We start from the raw sequence: 24,611 nt of genomic DNA, 5'->3' as shown, positions 1-24,611 counted from the left end.
GACAGAACTGGCACAGCTCAGAGCAGACTGAACTTCTTCAGGTTTATTTCAATCACAGATGTGCTCTGAACCTTTTCCCTGGGTCACATGTCTCTGTGGATCATGTAATCTTTTCCAACACAGAAAATCTGGTTTTGAGATGTTCATGTTCCTCTCCATTGCTCCAGCCCTTTCCAATTTTTCTGAGCTCTGTGAAATAAATTGGCGAGGAGCTGCTGGAGCTGACAGCACGAGCTGATGCCTTTCCAGCAAACAGGATGATTTCATCCCACAATGAAATGCTCTGGAGGAGCTGGGAGTTCAGCCTGGAGCTGGGGTTAACATTCCCTCTCCCTGGATGTGCTGAGGAGCTGAAGCAGGCGCTCAGAGCCTGGCAGCTCCCTCGGGTGGGCACGGCGTGGCTGCCAGCTGAGGTCACACACAGGGGGTGCCTGTGCCACCTCCCTTGTCACAGCAGGGCTGCCACAAACGTCATCTCCCTGTGCTACAGAGGGGCTGAGCACCTCAGTCCCTGTTTTCTGGGAGGGAGCAGCAGAGAGGCCACGGGGAGAGGAGGAGCAGGGTGAAAGGGTGAGCTGGCTGTTTCTAAGGGAACAGCTTGCGGGGGGGGGGAAAGGAAAAAAGAAAAAAAAAAGAGGAGAAAAAAAAAAGCTAATTTGGCAGAGAGAGGAAAAATAGGGAAGAGGTGCCTGACTGTTCCTGCTTCTCTTCACATGAGAAAATTGCTGTATGGCAGGGAATCAAGTATGCAAAGCTTTAGGGCCCCACCACTGATTGCAGATGACTTAACGAGCCATTTCAGTCCCGTGAGCAGGCTGGAAATGGCACTTGCCACTGTCATTGCAGGCATTTCATCTTCCAGAAGACTAATTAGAAAAGCTTTCACGGACCCATAATATAGATAAGGTACCTGAAATACCTCCAGCCGCAAAGCCCCAGTGGCAGCTGGGTTAGCTGATTTGTGCTTAATCCAGCAAAGGGTCTTTATTACATTTTCTCCAGTCTGTTCTTGGTGATGTGGTGCAGGAGGAAGATGCTCCTTTACATAACTAAACCAGAACTGAACACCCTGCCATGTATGTTGGGTAACCAAGCACCTCATCTAAGCCAAAATGGTGAGGAAAAACACTTATCCAAATATTGCCAGAAAGATACATTTCCAACCAGCCCAGGATTAATACTGTCTGTTTCTTATTTGTTAAAAATGAGTTAGTGCCTCAAGGCCATGCTGAAACTGGGTTCTCATTATGCTAATTATACATATATGCATATGGATTCTTTACCAGCCAGAAGAAACTGTCCAGTCAAGGCAGATAATTTTATCTCCTGGTGTCAGTATGTGGCTGGGCTGGGCTAGACCTTGTAGAAGTGTACTCAGATTCCAAGAAAAATGTGAAGTTCTATAGCAGCCACAAATGCACAGATCAGGTGTGGCAATGGCCAGTTCCCCTGATGGTTAATTCTGCTGGAAATTGCTCTGGGTTTGCAGCCATAGGGCTTCATTCTGCCACATTAATTATTGGATTCCTGTGCAGATACTCACAAACCCTCTGTGAGAGGAATTTCTGCAGCACAGATGATGGGTGATGGAGGGTGGTCTGTGTTTCTGGGGTACCTGTTTTGAACAAATTGTGAAGGGCTCGGTCTGAGCTCTGCATTTGTGCTGCCTTTTGGCTGAATCCTCAGCCCTCTGATTGACACCATAATGGCCTGGTTTGTGCTGTGCCAAACATGTTTATTTTCCTGGCAGGCCTGCAGCTCCTCCCCAGGGGAATGGCTTGTGTTGTGTGACACAGTTCTGCTCCACAGGGCTGTGGTTTGAAAGCAGCACCTACAAACTCCCGGTGCCTCCAGGGAGAGGAGAAAATGTCTGCAGAAAAAATCCCCCACAGCGCTGTGTGGGAGCTGCTCCCTGCATCAGCTCGTGCCCTCCTGTAATTAATGAAAGGCTGGACTTCTGCTGTCATCTCCTGCTGATTAATCCCCTTCCCCCAGCAGCAGCAGGCAGCTTTCCTTCTCCCAGTTTGGATCGTGCAGCCTGAGGCTTGTGTGCACTGTGGGAGCTTCACCAGGACCTGCTTTCTGGTGTGCATTCCCCACCCACAGCCAGTGCTCAGTGGGGAAACTGAGGCACGTGGCAGGAAGGCAGCACAGTGCCACTCTCATCGCGGGGGACAATCTTGTCTTAGGTGTTCTTGTGCCAAAGGAATTGGGACTTAGAAACGCAGGGAACTGCATGAAAACTGAATCACCACATGTAAATAAACCCCACTGCCCGGGGATGTGATTGTGCTCTCCAGGTATTTCCCACTCAAGCCCTCAGCCCAGCCTCAGAGCAGCAGCTTGTTGCCTTCCCAAGGGCCCCTTTTCCCTTCCATCCCTCTCTGCTCAGCTGGAACAGACTCATCATTCATAGTCCCTCTAATTTAAGCACCCATCTGACAGGCTGTTTCTCTCCTTCTCCCTGCTGCTGTCTTGCCCAGTGCATCCACCCCCAAAGGGCAAATTTCTCTGTGTGATGTGAAACAGAAACTTCCAGCACTGAATATGATTTGAGGTGGGGCCAGACTCTGATCCCCTCGTTCTCCCCACTGATAGGACAAGAATCATTTCCACTTAGCCAGATTAGGATTCTTTTCCTCTCTGGTTTGGATTCACCATAACCCTCCCACAGGTGACGTTCCCTGTCAGTTTTAACCAGAAATGTCATTTTGTGCCACACAGAGGCAGTTATGAAAGGACTGGCTTAGTCAAACCCTCTGTGGGTGAGATCTGTGCCTGTGGGGCCCGGAAATGCGATGATCTTTGAGCAGAGGGGGTAAGAACATCAGTCACACATTCCCTGCACAAAACCAGCCTGTGCAAAGGCCACGTGCATCCGGCTGCCTTCATGCAGCTGTGGTGGATGGGAGCTGGGTTCACTCCCCTGCCCTTTGTCTCACCTGTTCAGCTTTTTGAGGGAGGGAAGGAGGGAGGGACTGTCTCTGTCTCTTGTTCTGTGTTTGCACTCAGTGGGGATTTGCTCCAATCTCAAAGGGCAGCTCTTAGCACCGAGGTTATTATTATTTTCTCACTTGAATCCCACCTGCTCTGCTTCACCTCCTGCCCCAGCAAGTCCCTGTGGGACCCCAGGGGTGACACACAGAGCAACAGCTGCTCTCCAGTGACAGTGACAGGCTGTTCTGGGGACAGCAGGAACTGGAGCAGGAGTTACAGGAGTGGGTTGGGTTGTACTTTACTCACGGTAAATCCCCAACACTGGAGTTCTGCTCCACACAATCAAATGATTTAGGGAAGCATCACTAGAAAAACCCATCTGAAGAGTGACATTTGAATGTCTGCCTGCCCACCAGACTCCCTCCTTTCCCCACGAGTGTTGCTGTACTGACGTGACTTTTCCTGTGCTATATTTAGCTTGAACACAGATCCGCCAAATGTCGCTGTTTTGTGTAAAACTAGTGTAAAGCCTTAGGAGTAAAAAGGCAGTTTTAACCACAAATCTCCACTGCTTCTATGCCCACATCATCCCCCTGCTCCCCTGCTGAACCTCCAGCCAATTTAAAGCGAGCCAGATGAGTACAAATTACATTTAAAAAGTGCTTCATTCCGGTGTGGCTTTTAGTAAGTTTTGCCAGCAGCAAATCACACCGCTCTCGACCTTTTGACGCGCGTGTTTTTCTCACTGTGTTTCTCACTGACACCGTTACTATAATTAGAATGATGTTGCTCTGTAGCAGCATCTAGTGCCAGAGGCAGAGCCCTGGCAGCACCTTTTCCTTTCCTGGCTGCTCTCCCCGGCCGGAGCTGCTGGTTCAGCTGGCCCGGAGCCACGGAGGAGCGGCACGGGCAGGTGCTCTGGGCTGTCCCTTGTCGCTCACTGTGGCTGTGAACCTGCAGAGAGCGGGGTGGCTGCAGGGGCCAGCCCGGGCTGTTGGTGCCCAGGACCAGCCCTGCGGCGGCTGGAGCGCTCGGCCACGGACTGGCGCAGCCTTCTCCCGGCTCCTTCTCCTCCTGCCATCGCTGTCACGGCTCGTGTCATCGGCCTCATCATGACAAACCACGGGCACCGGAGCTGTTTCCAGGGCAACCCCGCTGGCTCCCAGCTCCCGCACACACCGAGCTCCCGCCGCTCCGGCAGCGCTGCCCCCCGTGCCCCGTTTCGGTGCCGGGCTCAGTGGGGAGGAGCAGCCGGGGCTCCGTGCGATGCCCTGGCTCCCTGTTTGTCCTCTCCTCCTGAGCGGGACAGCCCGGGGGGCGTCTGTCCCGAGCTCTTCTCCTGTTTGTGCCGCACGCAGCGGGGTCTGCACGCTGCCTTCCCACGGCTGCCGGGGGAAAACAAACACCCCGAAAAACCCGAGGGGTGGCACCGAAGAGGTGCCCACGGCTGTCCCCGCTGCAGACGCGCCCCCTCTCCCGGTACCGGGGCTGGGCGGAGCCGGGAGCCGCCCCTTCCCTGCCGGTGGCGGAGCCGAGCCTGCCCCGCTCCGTTCCCGTCCCGCCCCGTTCCCGCCCCCGCCCCAGCTCGGCTCTCCCGGCCGCGCTCGGCGCTCGGCGCTGGCGGCTCGGCGGGGCCGGCGGGGCCCCATGGCCGGCTCGGAGCATCGCCCCCGGCCGCCGGGCAGCGCGGCGGGGCGCTGAGCGCGGCCCCGGGGCTATGAGCGGGGCACGATGATGATCGACAGCCAGGTGAGTGCAAGGGGCACGGCCGCCTCCGTCCCCCCGCATTGCCCCGGGCCGGTGCGGCGCTGCCGGGCTCCGTTCCCTGCGGAGCCCTCGGCCCACGCGTGTCCGCGGCCGTGACCGATGGGGGCGCCGAGCCGGGGGGCTCTGCCGGGGCTCGCCGGGCTCTGTAGCTGCAGGTGGCCGTCCCTTGCTGTCTCTTGGGGCCGGGGTCGCTGTCCGTGCCAGCAGCCCCGACCCCCGGTCTGCGGAGAAGCAGCAGCTTTGCCGAGGGAGCGGAGGGAAGTCTGTTTGTCAATGTTTTTTGGTTGATTTTTTCGCTTTCTGTTTGTGCAATGGTCAATGCGGCTGGGAGAAGAGGAGCTGAAGGATGGGGAACGCGAGGGACGTGGTTTGGGACAGGCTCTGAGGGCGCTGCGATGCTGCAGCAGCCGCTGCGCTGCGATGCTGCCGGCGCTGCCGCCTGCTGTGCCCAGCCAGGGCCGGCTCCCCTGGCACCCCTCAGGCCAGGGGGCATCCGCAGCTCCCTTGTCTCTGCCTGGTGTGTTTATGAGGCCAAAGAAGCTAAGGTGGGCTAAAGCTTTGCAATCGAGCCGAGGTTGGGCTAAAGCTTTGCGCTCCCAAACCCCCTGGTGCTTTTGGGGTAGGGGAGGATGAAGCAAAGGGATGAAATTTGGGGGTGGCAGCAGAGCATGACTCTGGCTTTGGTCCTGATGCTCCTCCGACTTTTTGCTTCCTCTTCTTCTGATGTTTGGTCCCATCCCTGGGAAGGGGGGGCTGTGCTGCTGCCCTTGGGGGGGTGCTGGGAATGTAAGTGGGCAGCAATGGCTCCTTGGAGACCAGGGATGAATCGAGGGAAGGGCTGATGCTGTGCTGGAGAAGTGGGCTGGGATCCATTTTTGGACTGGAAAACTTGCATTCCAGAGCTGCCTCCTGCACCCTCTGGGTCTCTTTGGTCTGGGCCTCACTCACCTTGGTCCAGCCCAAAAAACAAAAGCTGAATGAGCTCTCCTGGGGGCCCCTGTGTGAGGCAGGCCCTGGTGCCACACCAGTGTGTGCTGGATGGTGAAATGTCCCTATGGAAAAGGGGATTGGCAACCAAAATACCAGAGTCTGGGTCCTGACCCTTCCTAGGGTCATGAACGTGAGTTTTCTGCCATTATGGAGTGGGAAGATTGATCTTGCTGGGAGATGCAAAAAATTAAATGTGTAAGGTTGTCTGGAAAAAGATGTTCAAAGCCTCCCAGGCTGGGGAGTGCATGTGGCATCCTACAGAATGTTTTGCATTAAGCTCTCAGCTTTAGTCTTCCTGTCACGTTTTTATGCTCACCCCATTTTATATATTAATTTATAGGTATATTTTATTTATTTATTTATAGTTATATTTTATATATTTATTTATAGTTATATTTTATATATTTATTTATAGGTATATTTTATATATTTATTTATAGGTATATTTTATATATTTATTTATAGGTATATTTTATATGGGTAAACTGAGGCACGTAGCAATATTTGTTCCAAGCCCGGGATCCTGTGTGGGTGGAGGGCAGAGGTTTAAAGTCCTGGTTCCTCCTGCTGAAGGGGATGAACCTCTCTGCCTTTTAAGGGGTGCAATTCATTGAGGTCCCGTTGTTTGTGGCTACCAGTTAAGAGGAATTTCCAGCTGCAGCCGCACCCTGCCAGTTCTGAGGGCTGCACAGCTACATTTTTCATGCCTTATAAATGTTCCTCTCCCTGGTTGCTAAGGGAAAGACCCACACAAACAACTGCTAAAACTGAGTGTTGCAAAGTAAATAAGCTGAGCAAACAGGGAGGTTTTTTTCATCTCTGAGTGCTGCAGGTGTGTCGTTCCAGGTGTCCCGACATGTGAAAGCCAAGGCTCACGTGCAAGGCTGAATTTCAGCCTTTAAAACAGAAACCTGCTCTTGAGCTGGGTCAGGAGGTGGCTTCCATCCCGATCCAAGCTCCCAGGGCTGCAGGCTCATCCCCTCTGTCCCTCTCTGGCCGTTCGGGAGGGAGAAGGGAGCAGATGGTGGATGAGCAGCCTTGGGCTGGCTGGGGGCAGGAGGGAGCTCAGCTCGGCGGGAGCTGCATTCGCCGCCGTCTCTTCCCTTTCATCTGCCCCCAGTGTCTGAAGTGGCTCCAGGGCTCGGAGTTAACCCTTGGTGCTGCTCTGCAGGGGCAGGGGGGGCGAGCTGGCAACAAGTGACAGCGAGGGAGGGTGCAGCTGGCAGCAGGGGCCGGGAGGAGCAGGTGGAGGGATGCAGAGTCCCTCCTCGGCATGGCTCAGCCGCTCCATCTGGAGCTCCCACTCACACAGCCCGAGTCTGTGTGCCTGGGCTGATCAGACACGAGCAGAGGATGCAGCGACTGCTGCAGGCTCCAGAATAAATCTCTGGGATGTTGTAATGATGGATCTGACATCCCCTAGCTCGGTGCAGTGGGTTATCTCTTAGCCAGTTTGCTCAGTGGAGAAATGAGGGTCTTTTCAGGACTTTGGGGCTGTGTTTTCCATCTCCTCGTAGTGTTTTCACTCTGTCATTCCCTAAATGGGGCCTGACTGCTGGACCTGATCAGGGCAATCAGGGCTTCAGATCTCAGGTGGTGATCTCCAGAGCAATCTGTACTATCCATCAAAATGGATTTTGCTTCTGATACCTTTCCCATTGCTATAGCAACCCATCTGACGGGGATGCCAGCACGCTTCCCAGGCAGTGTGTGCAGGGAAACTGCTTCACCTGCCACCAAGCTGCCACCACTCATGGGGCAGGGCTGCTCAGCTGGAAACTGCACTCAGGTGCTGAGCCCGGAGGGGCAGAGGAGCTGCTGCCAGCTCCCTCAGGCTGACCCTGCTCTCCCAGGTGTCCCCACCACCTGGAGTTTCCCTGGGATATCGGGGTGATGCAGCACAGCTGGGGGAGTGCACGGTGCCTAGTGCCAGGATCTGGGATTTCTCTCCAAAGGAGATGCTCAGGGTGGTGAGAAGGAGCTCATCAAGTCTTGGTGAGTGTTAGGGGCTGCTTCCCTCTTCCCCCTCCCCTCGCCTGTGGAGAGGATGGAAGATGGGTCTCAGCTTCAGGGGCTGATAGAGAAGGAGGGATTTTGCCTGCTTTGAGTGAGCCCGTTCCCTCCTCCATGTCCTTCACACTCTGCAGTCACCAGATGGACTCCAGCACGTTCTGCTCTGCCTCTCATCCTGCTGTCCAGTGCTTTCTGTGCACACCAGGGGCCATCCAGCTGTGGCATCCGCCAGGACAGCTGTGGGGCCGCCTTCCCTCTGCAGTGATGGTGCTGCCCGGGGCTGTGCTGTGCCCGGTGGCACTGCCATGCTCTGTGAACCTGCGTGGGCCGGCCAGGGCTGCCCGGAGCCCGGCGGGGCCGTGCAGCAGATGGCACTGTTGTTTTCCCGATGAGTTATTGCCGTGGGTTCGCTTTCCCAGCGCTGGGAAGGGTCGGCGGTGATGGCAGCGGGGACAGAGCCAGGGTCCGGCTCCTTGGGAAAGCGCAGCTCGCCAAACTGGGCCGTGCTGGGACAGCAGAGCTCGGTGTGCGGGCACTGCTCGGCCAGGAGGAGCCGTGTGTGTGTTGAGTGACACAGATCTGAGCTCCATCTTTGGAGATTCCGACTCCATCCTGAGGAATCCCAGCTCCGTCCTGGGGGGATCTCGGCTCCGTCCTGGGGGGATCTCAGCTCCATCCTGGGGGATCTCAGCTCCATCCTGGGGGGGATCTCAGCTCCATCCTGGGGGGGATCTCAGCTCCATCCTGGGGGGATCTCAGCACCATCCTGGGGGATCTCAGCTCCATCCTGGGGGGATCTCAGCTCCATCCTGGGGGGATCTCAGCTCCATCCTGGGGGATCTCGGCTCCAGCCCCGCAGCCGCCGTGGGAGACCCCAGCAAGGCCGCGTCAATCACTGCGTCCTTCCTATAAAAAGCAATCCCTGATCCCGCGTTCAATTGATGCCTGTGGCCGCTGTCACCAGCCCAGCCGTGTCCCAGCTGTCCCCAGCAGTCTGTGACCAGCAGGGACCGTCCGTGACCTTTCCTGGGGCCGCCAGGCAGAGCCGCTGCCGCATCCAGGAGCTCCTTCCAGTGCCCGGGGCTGGCTCAGCCCTGGCATCCAGCTGTGCCAGCAGTTTGGGTGCTCCCAAACCAAATCCATCCCGCCCCTCCCGGCGCCGGCTGCGCTGGCGGAGCCTGCAGATGTTGACAGCTTTTCCCGATGGGATCGCCCGAGTCCAGCCTGTGTGACTGCCCTGGGGCTCACCCGCCCGTTTTCCTCCAGGATTTGCGGTTTTAAGGGGCCGGGTTTCCTGGGGACCTCTCGGCTCCCAAGGCCCCGCGGGTGTCCCGGCAGATTCCCGCTGTCTGTGCCGACATCCCCACCTTGGCTGCAGGTCAAGAGCAGCGTTTGGGGATTTGGAGACATCAGCCAACGCCAAAGGCAGCTCGGTGCTGCGGGATCACCGAGTTTCTGCTCCCTCGAGGCCCTGCAGTGCAGCAGGAGTTCATCCTCTGCACGGATTTACAGCCCCCGCAGGGTTTGCTGTGCCCCTCAGGGCTCCTGTGCTTGGGGCTGCCGAGCCTCACATGGAATCGGTGCAGCTGGAATTCAGTGTCCTTCACCACCCTGCCCCCATCCAAAGATGGGAGGAAAGGGAAGCAGGGTGAAGGGGCTGGGGAGAAGGAAGGGCTGCAGTGATGGCCTGATGGGTCAGAGAGGGTGGAGAAGCCCTTCATTGGTCTGTCCTGCCCTGGAGAAAATCAGAAGCTTGAGGTACTGGTGGCAGAGCTGTGGGATGTCAGAACACGTGGGATGGCACCCCAGATCAGGCCCCACACTCCCCTGTAGGGTCCAGAAGAGAAAGGAGAGGAGAGAAGCTGGGTGAGGTGTGGTGCACACATTGCTGTGGGCTGGGCAGTGGCTGCTCAGATCACTGGAGGAGCACTCCAGGCAGCCTGCAGAGTTCCCTGTAGGGTCTGGAAGAGAAAGGGAGAAGCTGGGTGAGGTGTGCTGCAGACATTGCCGTGGGCTGGGCAGTGCTGTTGGGGGGATCACTGGAGGAGCACTCCAGGCAGCCTGGAGGGGATGTGCAGGTGGCTGGCACAGCCTGGGGGTGATGCTGTGCTGGGATTCAGGATGTGGCCGTGTGAGCCTGCTCTCCCTGGGCTGCTGACACCCGAGTCTGCCTCACGGGCTGCTCAGGACTTCCGCTGTCCCTTTTTATCTTTCTTTTCCGTGCAGTCCCACTCCGTTCCCACTCCCCTGCCATAAACAAACACCCGGAGCTGGCGGCAGGAAGCAAACCCTGCAAAGCCCTGGAGGAGCCCGGCCGGCTCCGGGGAGGTCGAGGCCATCCCTGAGCACAGCCAGGAGGTCCCTTTGAAGTGCCCGGCAGCCACCCTGCCCTGCTCCTTTAGCCCCGCTGGCTCCATCCCACGGCGCATTTCCCACCCGGTGTTTCCTGCCTGTCCCTCTGGCGGTGTCCCACAGCTCCTCACCTCCCCGGGGCTGTGACACCCCTGGTGTGAATCACAACGGGCAGCCAGGGGGGTTGGCAAAGGCCAGGGCAGGCAGGAACAGGCTGGGCACACCTGGGGGCTGCTGCATGTCCTGAATTGCAGGGAACAGGAGCACAGCCATGGTCCTGAATGACAGAGAACAGGGACACAGCCATGGCCCTGAATTGCAGGAACAGGGACACAGCCATGGCCCTGAATTGCAGGGACAGGGACACAGCCACAGTCCTGAATGGTGGGATCCACGAAATTTTCCAAATTTTTCCAGATTTTCCCTGTGCCGGCCACCACTGACCCCTCCCTGGCCACTCTGGGTGTCACAGCCCAGCTTTTTGGGGCATTTGGGGCATTTCCTGGGGCTGGCTGCTGCACAGGGTGGTTCTGACTGGTTACACAAGCTCCCTTTGCACTCCTCCCAGTGCTGCCTGGAAGGGTGTTTAGTTAATAGGATTATAAAGCTTTCCTGTCGTCAGGCAATGGAAATCAATGAAGGGCCCCTGGGAATGAGCCTCATCCCATTTACAGCCCAGCCCAGCAGGGCTGTGTGGCGAGGGCTGCTGAAGGGGGGACGAGCTGCCCCCTCCCTGGTGTCCCCCACGCTGCTGGGGCCTCCTGGAAATAAGGAAAAGAAGGATGCAAAGCTATTGGAAAGTGTTTGGACCAAATTCCTTCTTGAACGCCAAGAATTGAAAATCCTTGCTTCTGTAAAAATGGATTTTTGCATCAAATTTGGTGGGTTTCGCTTGAACAAAACAAAGACAAAACTTCAGACATCACTCCCTATCACCCTGTGGATAAAGATGCAGATTCTTGGTGTAATTATAGCTCAGTGCTGTTTTCAGCAGCCAGTCATACCCATTCCCAATTACTATGGGGGATGCTTTTCATGGGTGCAGAGAGAGTCTGTGGAGATATCTGTGGAGATAGATATCTGTGGAGATATCTATGGAGATAAAGCATTTTCCAAAGAAAATGGTGAAGGGTTCAGTGGGGCCATCTGAGGAGTGGCTGAGGGCACTTGGCTCTTTGGCTGGACAAAAGGACACACTGATGTCTGCACTTCCCTCACGAGGGGCAGCTCTGATCTCTCTGCTCTGGGGACCACTGACAGCACCTGAGGCAATGGCTGGAGCTGGCTTCAGAAGATTTAGGTTGGACATCAGGGAAAGGTTCTTCCCCAAAGGGTGCTGGGCACTGCCCAGACTCCCCAGGGAATGGGCACAGCCCCAGAGCTCCAGGAGTGCTTGGGCAATGCTCTCAAGCACAGGGTGGGCTCGTTGGGGTGTCCTGGGCAGGACCAGGAGTTTGATTTGGTGATCCTTGTGGGTCCAGTTTGGGATTCTCTGAAATGCAGAGGCTGCTCCCAATCCACTCGTGCCAGCTGTGTGTCCCACCAGCTGCAGGGATGCAGCTGGGGCAGTGCCTGGGATCCCACAGGCAGGCAGGATATTGATGCAGCCCCTGTCTATCCCAAAGTGCTGGATGTTCCCCAGCTCCTGTGTGTGCTGCTGGGCTGGTGCACAGGAATCCCTGGAACCCAGGAATTTTCCCTTTCTGCAGTCAAAAACGATGGCTTGGCCTGAGAGCTGAGAGCAGGTGCTGCTCTGCAGTGCCTGGGGGGCTCTGCCCTCCCCTCTGCTCTCAGTAACATCAGCAGCTCGGCAGGATGGGCTCATTCACGAATTTCTGTGATGCAAAGGGAGCTCCCAGCTGCTGTCCCCAGCATGCAGCAGGCTCCCAGCCCCTCCCTGCACGTTTCTCTGCACAGGGGCAGCTCTGGAAAAGCCCAGGGCGGGTCTGGCCACAGCCCCCAGGGAGGTCAGGAAGGCTCTTGGTGCTCTCTGGGCTGTCTCCAGCAGCGCTGGCAGCCCCGGGCTGTGCTCAGCGCCTCCCTGCCGTGTCCCTGCCCCTGCCGCAGGGGTTTCCAGGCGGGAATGCCTCTGTCTGTGTCTGACCCAGCACGGAGAGCTCTGCCCAAGGCTCCCCTTGCAGCCAGGGAAGCCACGGAACCTCACTGTCGCAGTGCGAGGGTGGGGAGCTGCAGGGAAACTTCCCGAGAAATCAACCTGCTGCGGGAATCTGGCCGTGCAAAAAGTGTTTCCCATCCCCTTGGCTGCCGGAGAGGCGACTGCACGTGGTGGAGGCTTCTTTAACCCCTGGAGGCTGCAGAACAGGGTGAAGAGGGAGGATTGGGAGAGCCCTTGGCTCAGGGCGCAGGGGCTGGGGACCTGCAGGCTGCCAGAGCTGTGTCTGTTATCTCTGGAGCCCGAGGCTCGCTGTGTGCCAGGAGCAGAGGTGTGGATGTGCAGATAACCCCTGGGCCATGGGAGATGTGGGGTACAGCACGGGAGGAGCTGGGCTGTGTTAGCGCCCTGAGAGCAAGCTGCAGGGCTGGGGAGGCTGCAGCTCCTCCTTTGGGTTTGTTTCAGCTCCAGCTGGGCCCTGGAAGTTGTGCTGAAGGGAACAGCCCTGCCTGGTGCTGGGGGCCCAGCCAAGTGGGGGGAATCAGTGGGTGCCCCATGTCTGGCAAGCACTGCAGGGTGTGCTGGGCACCAGCTCTGGTTGCCTGCAGGCTTGTGCCCCCACAGAGGTGCCCTGGCCTTGCTGCCAGCCTGCTCCTGCCACACACAGCTGCTGCTCTGGCCTGCTGGCACTTGGGAGGAGTCCCTGTGGAAAAATCACCCTGGGTGACAGTGGGGATGGTCCTGGCTCACTGATACCCTCAGCTCTGTGTCCCCCTGGCATCTTTGTCTTCTCCAGCAATGGCATTTGCAGTGGAAGCAGCTGGACTGGAGTGGGCACGGCTGAGCCTTGCTGTCACCTGTGCTGTGCCCACCTGGTCCCTGCAAGGCCCAGAGCTGGCCCTAGAGGGACAGGATGTGCTGGCATTTGGGAGCTCATTCCTGTCCCCAGTCTGCCTGTGCTGCAGGCTGCCCTGGCAGGCTGGTCTTTGGGGAAATGATGAGGCTTTTCCTTAGGTCTGGAGCTGCAGGACACACATGGACACACACGACAGTTTGTGCCATCGTCCTGCAGTGCCAGCTCCAAAGGCTGAGGTGTGTGCCCAGCCTGGCAAGAGGGGCAGGGCGCAGCCAGCCCAGCAATCCGGGCACTGAGCAGGTGTGAGCCCTGTGCCAGGGATTTCCCGGCAGCAGAGCCACGCCCGGGTCTCCCCGTGTGCTGCACCTGGGGTGGGGACACCACGGAGCTGTCACTGAAAGGGCTCATTCTGGTGGGAAACCATCCTGGGGTGAGCCTGGAGGGTGATGGGAGCAGCCATGCACTGCAAGGAGCTCTGTGGTCCTGTCCACACGGCTCCTTGGAACGGGGGCAGGAGGGAGAGGGGATCTGCCCACGGACACCGGCTCCTTGCCCACCCTGTGTGAGCGCTCCTGGCACGGCTGTGCCAGGGTGGAAGGGCAGGAACCCCCTCCTGGAGCAGCTCTGCGCACCCGGGGGCTGCTGCAGGGCTGTTCCCAGCCTGATCCCTGTCCGCAGCTCCCTGGAATCCCCGGGAAGTGTTGCCATGGCAGCCCCGAGCGCGGCTCCCTCCGGTGCCCACCGGGAGAGCTCTCGGCATCCCCGGCACCGAGCTCCGCCTGGCACCGCGGGCAGCAGATCCCTTCCCCCGTTCAGGAAGCAGAAATGTGTCCAGGGAAGCAGAAATGTGTCGTGTGGGTTCCCTCTGCTCCCTTCCCCAGCCGGGAGCTGCGGTCCCGGTGCCCTTGTGTTGGGGAAGATGAGACAGGGAAGCCTTATCAAAATGATTGTCTGGGAAAAGATTTTGAGAATATGGAAACTATAAGCGAGATTGAAATGAAAGCAAGCTTTGAGATACCTCAGCTACTGAACAACTGGAAAACAATGGTGTGGCAGCTGAAGGTGATCCCCTTTTGATGGAACAACACCCTCTGCTTGCAGACAGGCCCAAGGGTCAGAGCAGACCCTGCCAGCTTGGCAGAAGGGGCCCAAAGAGGAGTTTGTAGGGTTTAAAATGTAACACAGAACAGTAATGTAATGATTCTTATAGGCTGTATGTAAATGCTATAGGATTTGTATATTATACTAGATTGGTTAGTGAGAATCAGAATATTCAACACAGAAGAAGATTTATTGTATTGTAATGAGAACCTCGCTCTCTTACCCCTTATACTTCCTTACCCCCTCATCCTCTCTCCCCCTCTCTTCTCTCAGGCCTGCTCCAGCTGTGCCTGGCAGCTCCCAGCAGGGCCCTGCCCCCAGGCCCTTTGCAATAAACCCCAAGTTCCAGCCCTGGCTGCAGAGATCTCTCATCTCCATCCGTCCCGACCGTGCAACCCCTGACGCTCCCACACCCCTGCATCCTCTCAGCCCCGTTGCTGCGGTGACCGTCTCCATGGAGACCGAGCTGCATCCCGGGCACCGCGGCAGGGGATGTGCCCCCCTCCCCACGGGGACACACTCAGCCCCCAGGGGAGCGTGGAAAATGGAGAATCCCTCAAGTGTGTGGCAAATGTGTGGAGGAATCCCAAGGAAACTTAATTGGTTTTCCCCCACCCCTGCTTTAATGCTTGTTGGCTTTCACTCCACGCTGGTAATTGCTGCTCTGCACCTATTAAAAGGCCGTCTCATGCTTTGCACGGGCTTGATTGGGAATTAATTTTGCATATGTATCTATTCTGGGGAGCATGGGGAAGTTATTCAGCATGCTGAATGCCAGACAGGCTTTCCAGAGGTGTGAGGTGCAGCACGGGCTATGCCTGCTCCCTCCTGAGAGGAAAATGACAGTGGCTTCTCCAAATAAAACCCTGAAAACGATGATGCAGATTCAAATCAATGGGATTTACTCCCACAATTAGTTTGGGAGAAGATAGGTTGTGGGTGCTTGTGTGTATCCCATTAGAAATCCCTCTTGGATGTCAAGGTGATTTTGATTTTCACTGGGAATTAGGTATCCTACCTGCACGTGGTCTCCTGGAAATCCCACCAGGCTCCATCTCCATGCCTGCCTCTCTAAACCTACCCACAGGCTTTCTGTAAACACCACATTTCTCCAGAGAAATGCTGTTTGGTTGGGATTTCTGTGGTTTTGAAACCAGATTTCCTCTTTCTATTACTGAGAAGTGTCAAAAGGGAAGAGCTGTTGGGATTTTCCATTTGCCATTTACTTGTCACGGCCCTTTCTTTCCCCCTTTGCCTTTCTATCAGCCTCACACAGTGACAATAAACCTGCAGGTTTTGTGTCATTTCTCTCAAGTACCTCACTCTGGTGCAGGATGCTGTGATGTTTGGGCATGGAGTTGCAATTTCCTTTGAAAAACAAACTCAGCATTGTAATTCCTGGGGAATTTCTTTCATTTTGTGGGTGTCTTTGATGCTTGACATCAAGCATTGGAGTCAGCCTTCCTTTGTGAGTCACTGGGTGTCAGGAATGCCCAGCTTCACGGCAGAGGTTGGTCACCGGTTTTTGGGGCATCCCAAATGTTCAGCAGTGCTGAGTGCTAAGATCCTCCTGTGCATGAATTTATCCCTAGAAGCTGCACTTACCTGTGCAGGGGTTCATGGGGTGCTCAAAATGATGTTTTTGCAGGGTGACAGAGGCTGTTTGCACCTTAAGGAATGGCTGCATGTCCCAGTGCAGGAGCCATTCTGTCCCTGGGGCAGCAGCAGAGCAGTTGGGAGCAGGATGCACCCAGCATAGGAATTGCAGTGAATTTCCCCTGCAGTTGCTCTGTTCCTGCCAAGACTCTTACTGGAAAACAGTATTTTCCCAGTAATGGTTGCTAAGCACTGAGCTCCTGTGATGGGCTTTATCTGCTCAGCTGGAGCTGCCACAATAAAGCTCCAGAGTGAAATGAAACAGGGAAACATCAGAGCCTGAGCTGGGGCTTCCCTGTCCTCCAGAGGCAGCACCAAGAGATTTCCCCTCACCCTGGAGCCTGTGGGGCTGCAGCAGCACCTCAGTCCTGTGCCAGAGGGGAGGGCTCCCCTGTTTTCCTGCTCAGGGATGGTTCCTCCTGGCAGATCTGGGATCCCAGCAGGGTTTGTGCTCACATCAGCCAGGCTGGGGGAGCAGGAGGGTGAAGCTGTCGCTCAAACCCCTGCGTGGGATCATCCTGTCTGGGCTGGTTTGTTTTGTGTCTCTGCTGCAGATCTCCCAGTGGGAAGGGTTCAGAGCCACTCTGCTGTCTCACTGAGGGGCTGTTCCATTCCCATTCCCAGTGGGAAGGGTTCAGAGCCACTCTGCTGTCTCACTGAGGGTTCCCCAGTGTCTGGGGCAGGTGCATGGGGACTCTGGTGGGTGGGCATGCATGAGCTGGCCCCAGCAGAGGAGGGGAAGGCTCCCCACCATCTCTGGGGCTGTGGGAATGCCCACAACATCTGGCTGCTCGCCTTTGACTGAAGCATTCCCTGCACAGCAGCTCCCATGTCCCATCAATCCACCATGTCCCTGTTCCTGCTGGTTTGGGATGGATCTCTGGAGCATCTCTTCTTTTCCCCAGCCTCTGCTGCTGCTCCTTTGCCTGGTGTCCCTCCTGGGACTCTGCACTCGGAATTTTACTTTCCTTTGCAGCCTGCCTGTGTGGTTTGTGACTTTTCCAGAAGGCTTGTCCCTTTTGGCATCTTCATGGCTGCCAGGCTGGGAGGTCACTGGGCTGTAGGGGCCAGCAGAGCACACTGAGCCCTGGCAGAGGTGTGTGACAACCTCTGAGTCTGTCCCTAGCCCTGGAAGTCCAGGGAAGCCCTAGAAACCAGGGAACCAGCAGGTTCCAGCAGGACTCCTACACCTCCACACCACCTCTGCAGAGATTCCTGTTCTCATAGTACACATCAGCTGCTGAACAGGATGATGAGCTCCTGGGAATGGTAGCCCTTGGAGACTCTGGCACTTGAATGTGAAATCTGTGTCCTTCTCAGGATGTTTGGAAGCTGCAATCTCAGCTGACCAAGCCCTGCTTGTTACTGGAGAGTTGTTGTTGGAAAGCCAAGCTCTGCTGACCGATTGTTGCAGGCAGGTGAGTAACCCGAGCTGGGGCTGAAGCTCAGGTTTGAATCACCTTTCCTGGAAGCAGAGCTGAGGGCACTGCCTGTGCTGAGGGCAGGGTTTGGTGCTGGTGAAATGTGGGACAGTCCTCCATGGGAATGCACTTTGCACTGAGTCACCAAGGAATCATCAAGGAGCAGGACAGAGACTGCCAGGGAGTTTCCAGGGCTGGGGCACTGCCTCTCTGCCCTGAAAAGAGTTGCCAAAATTCTCTCAGTCAGCAGCTGGGGCATGGCCCTGGACATTTGCCTTGTGCACATGTTCCAGCTGTGATCCCCCCTCTCTCCTCCCCTGCAAATCCATTCCCGGGGCTGCTGCAGTGCTGCCTTCTCATCCTCGCTGCTGCTCATCTCAGCCATATGGTGGATGAAAAATCTGCCCAATTTCCACTTAAAACTTAATTTATGGTGAGTTTATCCCTACTTGGTCTTGTTCCAGGCTTGCCCATTAGCTCCCATTCCTGCAGCATGTAAGGGCTGGTTTTCTCATCCTGCATTTCCCCCAGGAATGATGGGCAAGACCCACACTCAGCTGGGAAGGGCCCCAGCTCCCACTGCGATGGCAGGGAGGGTCCGTGAGCGTGTGAGACCCCTCTAACCCCGGCTCTTGGCTCTGGCTCCTGCGAGGATGAGTCAGCCCGGGGCGCTGGCTTAGCGCTGAGCGGGGCTCTGCCAAGCCGGGCTTACCTAACGCCGCAGGAATGCCTGGCTCAGCGGGGCTCCTCGGCTCTGCTCCGGCACCCGGGCGTGCTGGAGCTGTGATTGTGGCCTCGGGCAGGGCTGCGTTTGGGAAAGCTGGGAAAAGCTGCACAATCCCAGACCTTTGCCCTGCAAGAGGCTCCTCAAAGTGGGACCCACAAAACCACCCCAAAGCGCCCAGGAAGTGCAGGGTCTGTCCATCCTATTTATGTCACCCCTGCAAGAAGGGCAGTGTAAGGACATCAGCTCCTGTTTGTCTGGGATTTTCAGTGGCATTTCACCCTGGTCCCTCTGTTGGGTGTGGATTTTCGTTGGCATTTCACCCTCCTCACCCTGTTGGGTGTGTGGCTGGCCCCAATGTCTCCCCTGGTCGGGTGTGAATCAATGAACCCACCAAACTGCTCCTGTCCTGCCGTCCTCACTGGGAGGGGACACCCTGAGTGTCCCCCCTGCCACTGGGCCCGGCCTCTGCAGCTGTTGAGGGTGAGGTGGTGGCTCATGGGCTTGGCCCAGGCTCCCTCCTGTTTGTGAGAGCAATAACGCCCGTGTGATCTGTGTCTGCAGGTGATAACATGGATTGCTCCATGTTGAGACACCCATTCCACTGCTGCTCTTGGTGATTTTCACGCCCGATTTCGTGCCGTGCTTCCTTTAGCAGAGCTCCAGTTTGGGTTCGCAGGTTCTGTGGTGGGAAAGGCACCTGGGAATGCTCACCTGGGCAAAACCTTCCACCCACAATTGTGCTCCAGATGAAGTGATCACCAGCACTGATGGTCTCTCAGTGCCATGCTGCATTCTCAGTGCCACAAGGTTCCGAGCACCCTGGATGTGAATTATTTAAGCCTCACTGTGGTCCTTGGAGCACAGGAAGGCGCTGAGCTGAACCTGCCCCTGACAATGGAAAACAGGGATGGGAGAAGAAAAGGGGAGGCTCCAGCTCCGACCATTCATTCTCCCTCCGTTTCACACCCTCTCATCCTTCCAGCCCTGCCTGTTTTGCCTGTCACAACAGCCAGAGGGGAATGCTGTAAGCGCCGCGGTTTGATCACAGTCGCAGCCCAGCAGCAGCAGGCAGGACCTGTTGTGCGTCTCCGAGACAATGCGCGGGCTCGGCGAGTGCCACGCATGCCGATGAGGCTGGGGAGCTCCCGGCGGGGCCGAGCCGAGCCGAGCTCACCCCGAGAGGAAGGAGAAGCTGGGGGAAGGCAGGGAGGGAGCCGGGGCAGGCAGGGAAGCGGGGCCGCTTCCCCAGCCCCGCAGACGGGCGCGCACACGGGCGCGCTGCTGACGGGCGCGCACGCCCAGCTCCCGGTGCGGCTCCTCGGCGCTCTTTGATTCGCGAGGGAGGAAATAAGAGCTCGTAGGAGCGGCAAGAAGCAGCAGCTGTTGGAAAGATGTGCTGACAAAATTGGGAGAGAGAAAGAGAGAGAGAGAGAGAGATATCTCCGATCGGTTTCGCCGCCTGGGCTGGACCTGCTCCCGGCGGAGGAGAGAGAGGAGGAGGAGGAGGAGGAGGATGAGCAGCCCCTCCATCCCCGGGAAGATGGAGGCGAAACCTTTGTTCAACGTGCAGAAGGCTCTGGTGCAGCCCGTGCAGATGTGCATGTTGGATATCCCCCTGAGCGTGCAGGATGACGATGTGAGTAGGAGGCTCGGGGACACGGTGGGAGTGCGGGGGCAGCCGGGGGCCGTGACCCCACCCCGGCACCAGCCGGGGGTGCTGAACTTGTGGTGGCAAAGTTGACGATGCCAAGAGCTGGCACCGCCTCCAGATGTGACCGTTTCCTCTCTCAAGTGCCGTATCCCGAGGCAGGCGGTGGCGCTTGCCAAATCCAGGGCACCAAAACCAAAGGAGGGGTTTGGGAGGCAGGGGAAGCCTTCCTGCTGTTGTGGCTCGATGCAAAAGGGAGGGTTTGCTGTGCGTGTCCTGGCTCTGCTGCCCGTGAGACCCTGGATTCTTGGTGGCTGCCCTGCCTGCTGTCCCTGTCACTGTCACCACCCCTGGGCTTCGGTCCTGCCCTGCTGCAGCTGCAGGGTTTGGTTCACCACGCAAAAATTGGTGTGGATTGCAGCATTGAGGGAGGCAGAGCTTTCCCAATGTGGGTCAGGGGATTCCTGCTGATGGCTCCTCTTGCCACCTTCACTCTGCCCCTCTCAGAAACACACCCCGAGTCTGACTGCGCATGAGGGACCCTGGGATAAACCTGCTGGGGAACCCAAAATCAGGGGTGATGCTTTTTAGGGCTGGTGGGTGGTGAGTGGTCAATGTCCCACCTGTGTAAGGGTTTAGGGTGTGATCCAGGTGCTGTGAAAATTTGAGGCCAAACTTGCTTTGATTTTTGGAGCAGGGAAAGTCCATCTCTGCTGTATGTGCTCAGGGCGTGTAGTGTCACTGCAGGAGCCTTAAATCTGGATTTTCTCCATGGCCACCAACTGTTCTGTCACAATCACTGCTACCTTCTCTCCAGCATTGTCTGTGTGTCTAAAGAGGTGAAATGAGAGCACAAAAACGAGCCCAGTTCTCTGGGAGGAGGGAGCACTTTCCTGCAGGGAGGTGTGTTGGATCCTGGCAGGGCTGGGGAGCCCCAGCCCAGCATCCTGAGTGTCCCTGCAGGCACAGGGGACTTGCAGGGAGCCTCCTATTTTTAGAAACAGCCCGGGGGGCTTTGCCAGCCGCGACAGTGTTGCTGCACTAATGAGGATAATGAGGATACCTGTGGCGGCCACTGCGGAGCTGCTGGGGTGTGCCGGGGTGGGCAGGTGCCTCCTGCAGCATTCCTGGCAAGGAGGGAGGCTGGGAGGTGGCTGGAGCAGGGGATGGAGCGGGTGAAGCAGTGCCTGGGTGCTTTATTCTCCTTCAGCTCCATCCCTAAGCAGCAGATTTCTCCAGGATTCTCCAGGCCATCTCCATTCCTGCTCAGCAGTGCAGTCTGGTGCTGGACTTCCCTGCAGCTCCTGCTGCAGCAAGGGGGATCCTCAGGGTTTGCCTGACACAGGTGGAGGCTTCCCCGCTTTCCCTCCCTGCTCTGGGCATCGTCTGGGACCAGGCACGGGGAATGCCCTGGCCTGGGTCACTCAGGACCTTTGCTTGCTCATCCTGTTCCTGGTTTTTAGCAGAAAAGAGAAGTAATTGTTAAGGGGGCTGTGCAATATGTTAGTACCGGGTTATTTTCTCATTTGGTTGGTTGGGTTTTTAGCAATTCCTACGAGCCCTCTGCAGGCTGCTGGGTGACAGCCAGTCCTGGCAGTGAGGTTGGTAACTGGCACATCAGGGTGTCCCCAGATCTCAGGTCATGGCTGGGGCATTAGTGCAGCATGGGAGAGGTTGTTAGGGCTTCCCTGGGGAGACTCCAGCTGCCGGGGGGGTCACACTGGGTCTCCAGCATCCCCATTTTTACATTTCCCAGCCTTGCTCACTGGTGCTTTCACCCCCTGCTCTCTCCTGCACTGGGCAGAGAGGGATGAAACCCCCAGGGGTGAGCGCTGTCTGGCAGCCCCCATGAGCAGGAGGTGGGTCAGGGACTGCTCTGCCTCTCCACGCTCACGTCCCCCTGCTCTGAGGCTCAATTCCCATTCCTGGAAAGCAGGACCACAGTGGAATCACTGGAATCTCTGTCTGCTGCAGAACACAGACGGGGAATTTCCCCAGCAGGGAAATCCTGGGTGGTGTTTTTGTCTGTGGGGTGATGGAGAACCTCCTGTTTCAGAGCTGAAGCGTTCCCCCAGCCAGGCAGGGTTTGGAGTCTCACACCCACCCTCAGGTCCCTGCTCATCTCCTGCCGTCGCTTCCCCGTCTGCGTGGGCAGCAGGGAGGGAGCAGTGTTGGCATTTCCCCCTCTATTTCAGGGCTTTAATTTCTATTTCAGGCTCCTTAATTTCCTTTCTTCTTGGAGATGACACAGGCAGGTTGGGAAAAGTTATGGGGCTGCATTACCTGGGGTTTTTCGGCAGGATTCTGTCTGTGTCAGTCACATCTGGGCCATCCCTGTGGGAGGGCCTGGCTTGAAAATGGGCTTTCCTCCTGCTGCAAACCCATTCACTGAGCACACCACTGACCTTTTTCAGGCTGGATTCCCAGGGAGAAAAGCTTTGATTTCAAAAAGGAGCAAGGCAAAGCCCAGGCTGGAGACACCTCACAAAAACTGGAACCTCTGGGTCAAGTCTCTTCTGCCAGGGCTGCAGCTCTGTTGGGTTCTCATCTCATATTCCTGTTTTTCAGGGAAGCTGCTCTGCCCCAGCAATGGACTGGGTCTCCTTTGGGGGCCATGAGCAGGCAGGGTGCTCATGCCCACGTTCAGTGGGTGGGTGGGGGTGAGCATCCCCCCCAGGGTACCCTCAGTGTGGTGCTGTGTATCAGGCAGAGGAGGCTCTCATTTCTGCCTCCCTTCATCACTTTCAGCGGGGCTGTCAATCCCCCCTTTCATAATTCAGCCACAGCAGTTGCAAAATTGCCCAGACTGCCTCTTTTGCTACGATGGGGAGGAATTTCCAAAGCTTTGCTAATAAAAGAGCAACAGCTTCTACGCGTGGAAGGTGGGGAAATCAATGAGCAGGCTGTTGCAAGTGATACAACGGCTTTTTGTGGCATCTCAGGCAGTTCCCTGACATGATGGAGCTTTATGGCTCGCTGTTTGTCAGCTCAGTTGGCGACATCCCCTCCCTGCTAGGGCTGGCAGGGAGCAGGGAGGGATGTCCCCGGCGGTGGGATGCTGCTGCCCGCTCCCAGTGCATCCCTGCTGCCTGCTGGGCATCCCAGGGCACGCCAGGTTGATGCCATGCTGCTGTCACAGGCCTTGTGCCATGATGGAAAGCGCTGGGAAAGCCCCCCTTGCTGCAGGACAGGGAAGAGCAGCACAGCCCGGGGCTCTCCCAGCACTGCAGAGTGAGAAGAGACCAGGGGAAGATCTCATTGTCCTGCTTGCAGCCTCCTCAGCCTGTCCTGGAGGTCCCCCCATCTTTGCCTTCTTCCTTTCTCCTCTCTGATGTCCTAATAAGTGCAGTCGGCCTGACTTCAAAGTGGTTAGCAAATATTTTCCACTCCAGTGAGCTAATTAGTTAAATTACATTTCACATGCTAATTTATTCCTCTAATATTATTTTTTTTTCCCTCAGCATAGTGAAATATAGGAGAAGATAAAAGCTTGGTTTGACCTTAGAGCCAGGCTCAGAGGAGCTGGAGATGGGAACTAATGATTATTTCCCGGGTTTGCTGTAGCACAGGCTTATTCCCTGCCGCATTTGAGATCTCATTCGGTGGAGTTTTAAGAGTTTTAGCTGCCTGCAACCCGGGCATCGTGGGTGAAACGTTGTCCTGTGGCACAGAGAAAGAAAACTTTCAGACCAGCAGTAATGAGCTGCTAATTTCCGTCTTCATTGTTCCTGTCCGCAGCCCCGGTATCACCTCGGAGCACTCAATAAAACGGCCAATTAATCCTTGCAGGACTGGGTGGGAATGGTGTTACTTCCCCCATCGGGGCTGGAAAGGCTTTAGCTGGGAGTCAAACAGGGCCAGGGAGCTGATGCTGGTGTCAATCCCGGGCTGAAGTGACAGCTGCCAAGGGCCCCGTGGTGAATCAAAGTCTGCCGTGTCTGTATCAAAGGCTGTTTCTTTTCCACTGCGTGCATATGGTAGATGTTATCGAGAGGGAGGAGCCGAAAATGAGCTCTAGGACCATTTCCTGACCACGGCTGCAGTCAAAAACAACAAATCCCTCGATCCCCGCTCTTGGCCAAACTCTCCTTTTCCCTCAGGCAAATCATCACTTGGTTTCTTTGGAGATAACGAGAAACTATGGAAAAAGACTCCCAGGTTCAAATCTCATCTGTAAGGGCAGAGACTTAGGAGCACTCGGTAGAGTCTTGGGATTTCTGGGAATTGCCCTGGCAAGGCTGAGGGCTGAGCCCATCCCAGACCATTTGTGCACGTCCAGCTCTGAATCCATGAGGCCATGAACACACTGCTTTGTGCCTCTGGCTGGTGCTGTCCAAGGAGCTTTTGGGGTGGTGGCAATCCCTGTTCCCAGCCCTGGGTGAGGCCTCAGAGAGGGAAAAGTTGGTGTGATGGCTGAGCCCTTACACTGGTTTGAAAGGGATGGGGAAAAGGGTGCCCAGTTGCTGCTGTTTGGGTCACTGGTGCTAAAACATCCAGAGTCTTCGTGTTCCCACACTGAATAAACATGAGAAACACAGCCCTGGGAGTGCCAGGCCAGTAATACCAGGGTTACTACAAATAAGCAGGTAGCAGGGTGGTGTAGATGCAGACAAGAGCTGCTGAAGGAGAATGAGAGCACAGACCTCTGGAGCCTGAGCCAGCATCTGACACTGCCTGGGGTACAGCCTGTCTTGGGGCTCATGCTGGCCAAGGGCTTGTCATTATTGCCTGGGCTCTGTCACCTCTGGGACAGGCTGGCTGCAGGTTTTGAGGTGCCTGGTGCTCACCAAATGTCTGTGCCTTGCCCATGTGTGGCCACACCAGAGGTCACCCCACGTGTGCTCACTGCAGGGGCTGGAGTTGCCTGCCCAGCTCTCACTGCTGCCCTCAGAGATTAAATTAAAGCTGGGTGCAATTAAAGCTGGGCTAATTCTCTGTACTGTGAGGCAGAAGGAGCTGATGTTTCCAGGAATTGTTCAGTCTATCTATTTTCAATGTATTTTTTTAAGTGGCCTGGCTGGGTCTGTGCT

The 24,611-nt window shown here is 56.4% G+C and overlaps 1 protein-coding gene across 2 annotated transcripts in view; it reads left to right on the top strand.

Annotated features, from left to right (window-relative positions):
* Positions 1–4,558: 4,558 nt before the first annotated feature.
* The window catches only part of RALGDS (ral guanine nucleotide dissociation stimulator), a 56,245-nt gene continuing 36,192 nt past the window's right edge, over positions 4,559–24,611 (top strand). Inside the window, exon 1 of one of the 2 annotated variants that reach the window (XM_036393922.2) lies at positions 4,559–4,686. In XM_036393922.2, the coding sequence (XP_036249815.1) occupies positions 4,669–4,686 (18 nt within the window). In that variant the 5' untranslated portion in view covers positions 4,559–4,668. Of the gene's footprint in view, positions 4,687–19,458; positions 19,570–24,611 lie in introns of those variants that run through there. The other variant, XM_036393920.1, reaches the window with a different exon arrangement.

Source organism: Molothrus ater, chromosome 20 (genome assembly GCF_012460135.2).
Source record: "Molothrus ater isolate BHLD 08-10-18 breed brown headed cowbird chromosome 20, BPBGC_Mater_1.1, whole genome shotgun sequence".
NCBI classification, from domain to species: domain Eukaryota; kingdom Metazoa; phylum Chordata; class Aves; order Passeriformes; family Icteridae; genus Molothrus; species Molothrus ater.
This window is presented reverse-complemented; position numbering and strand designations above follow the sequence as displayed.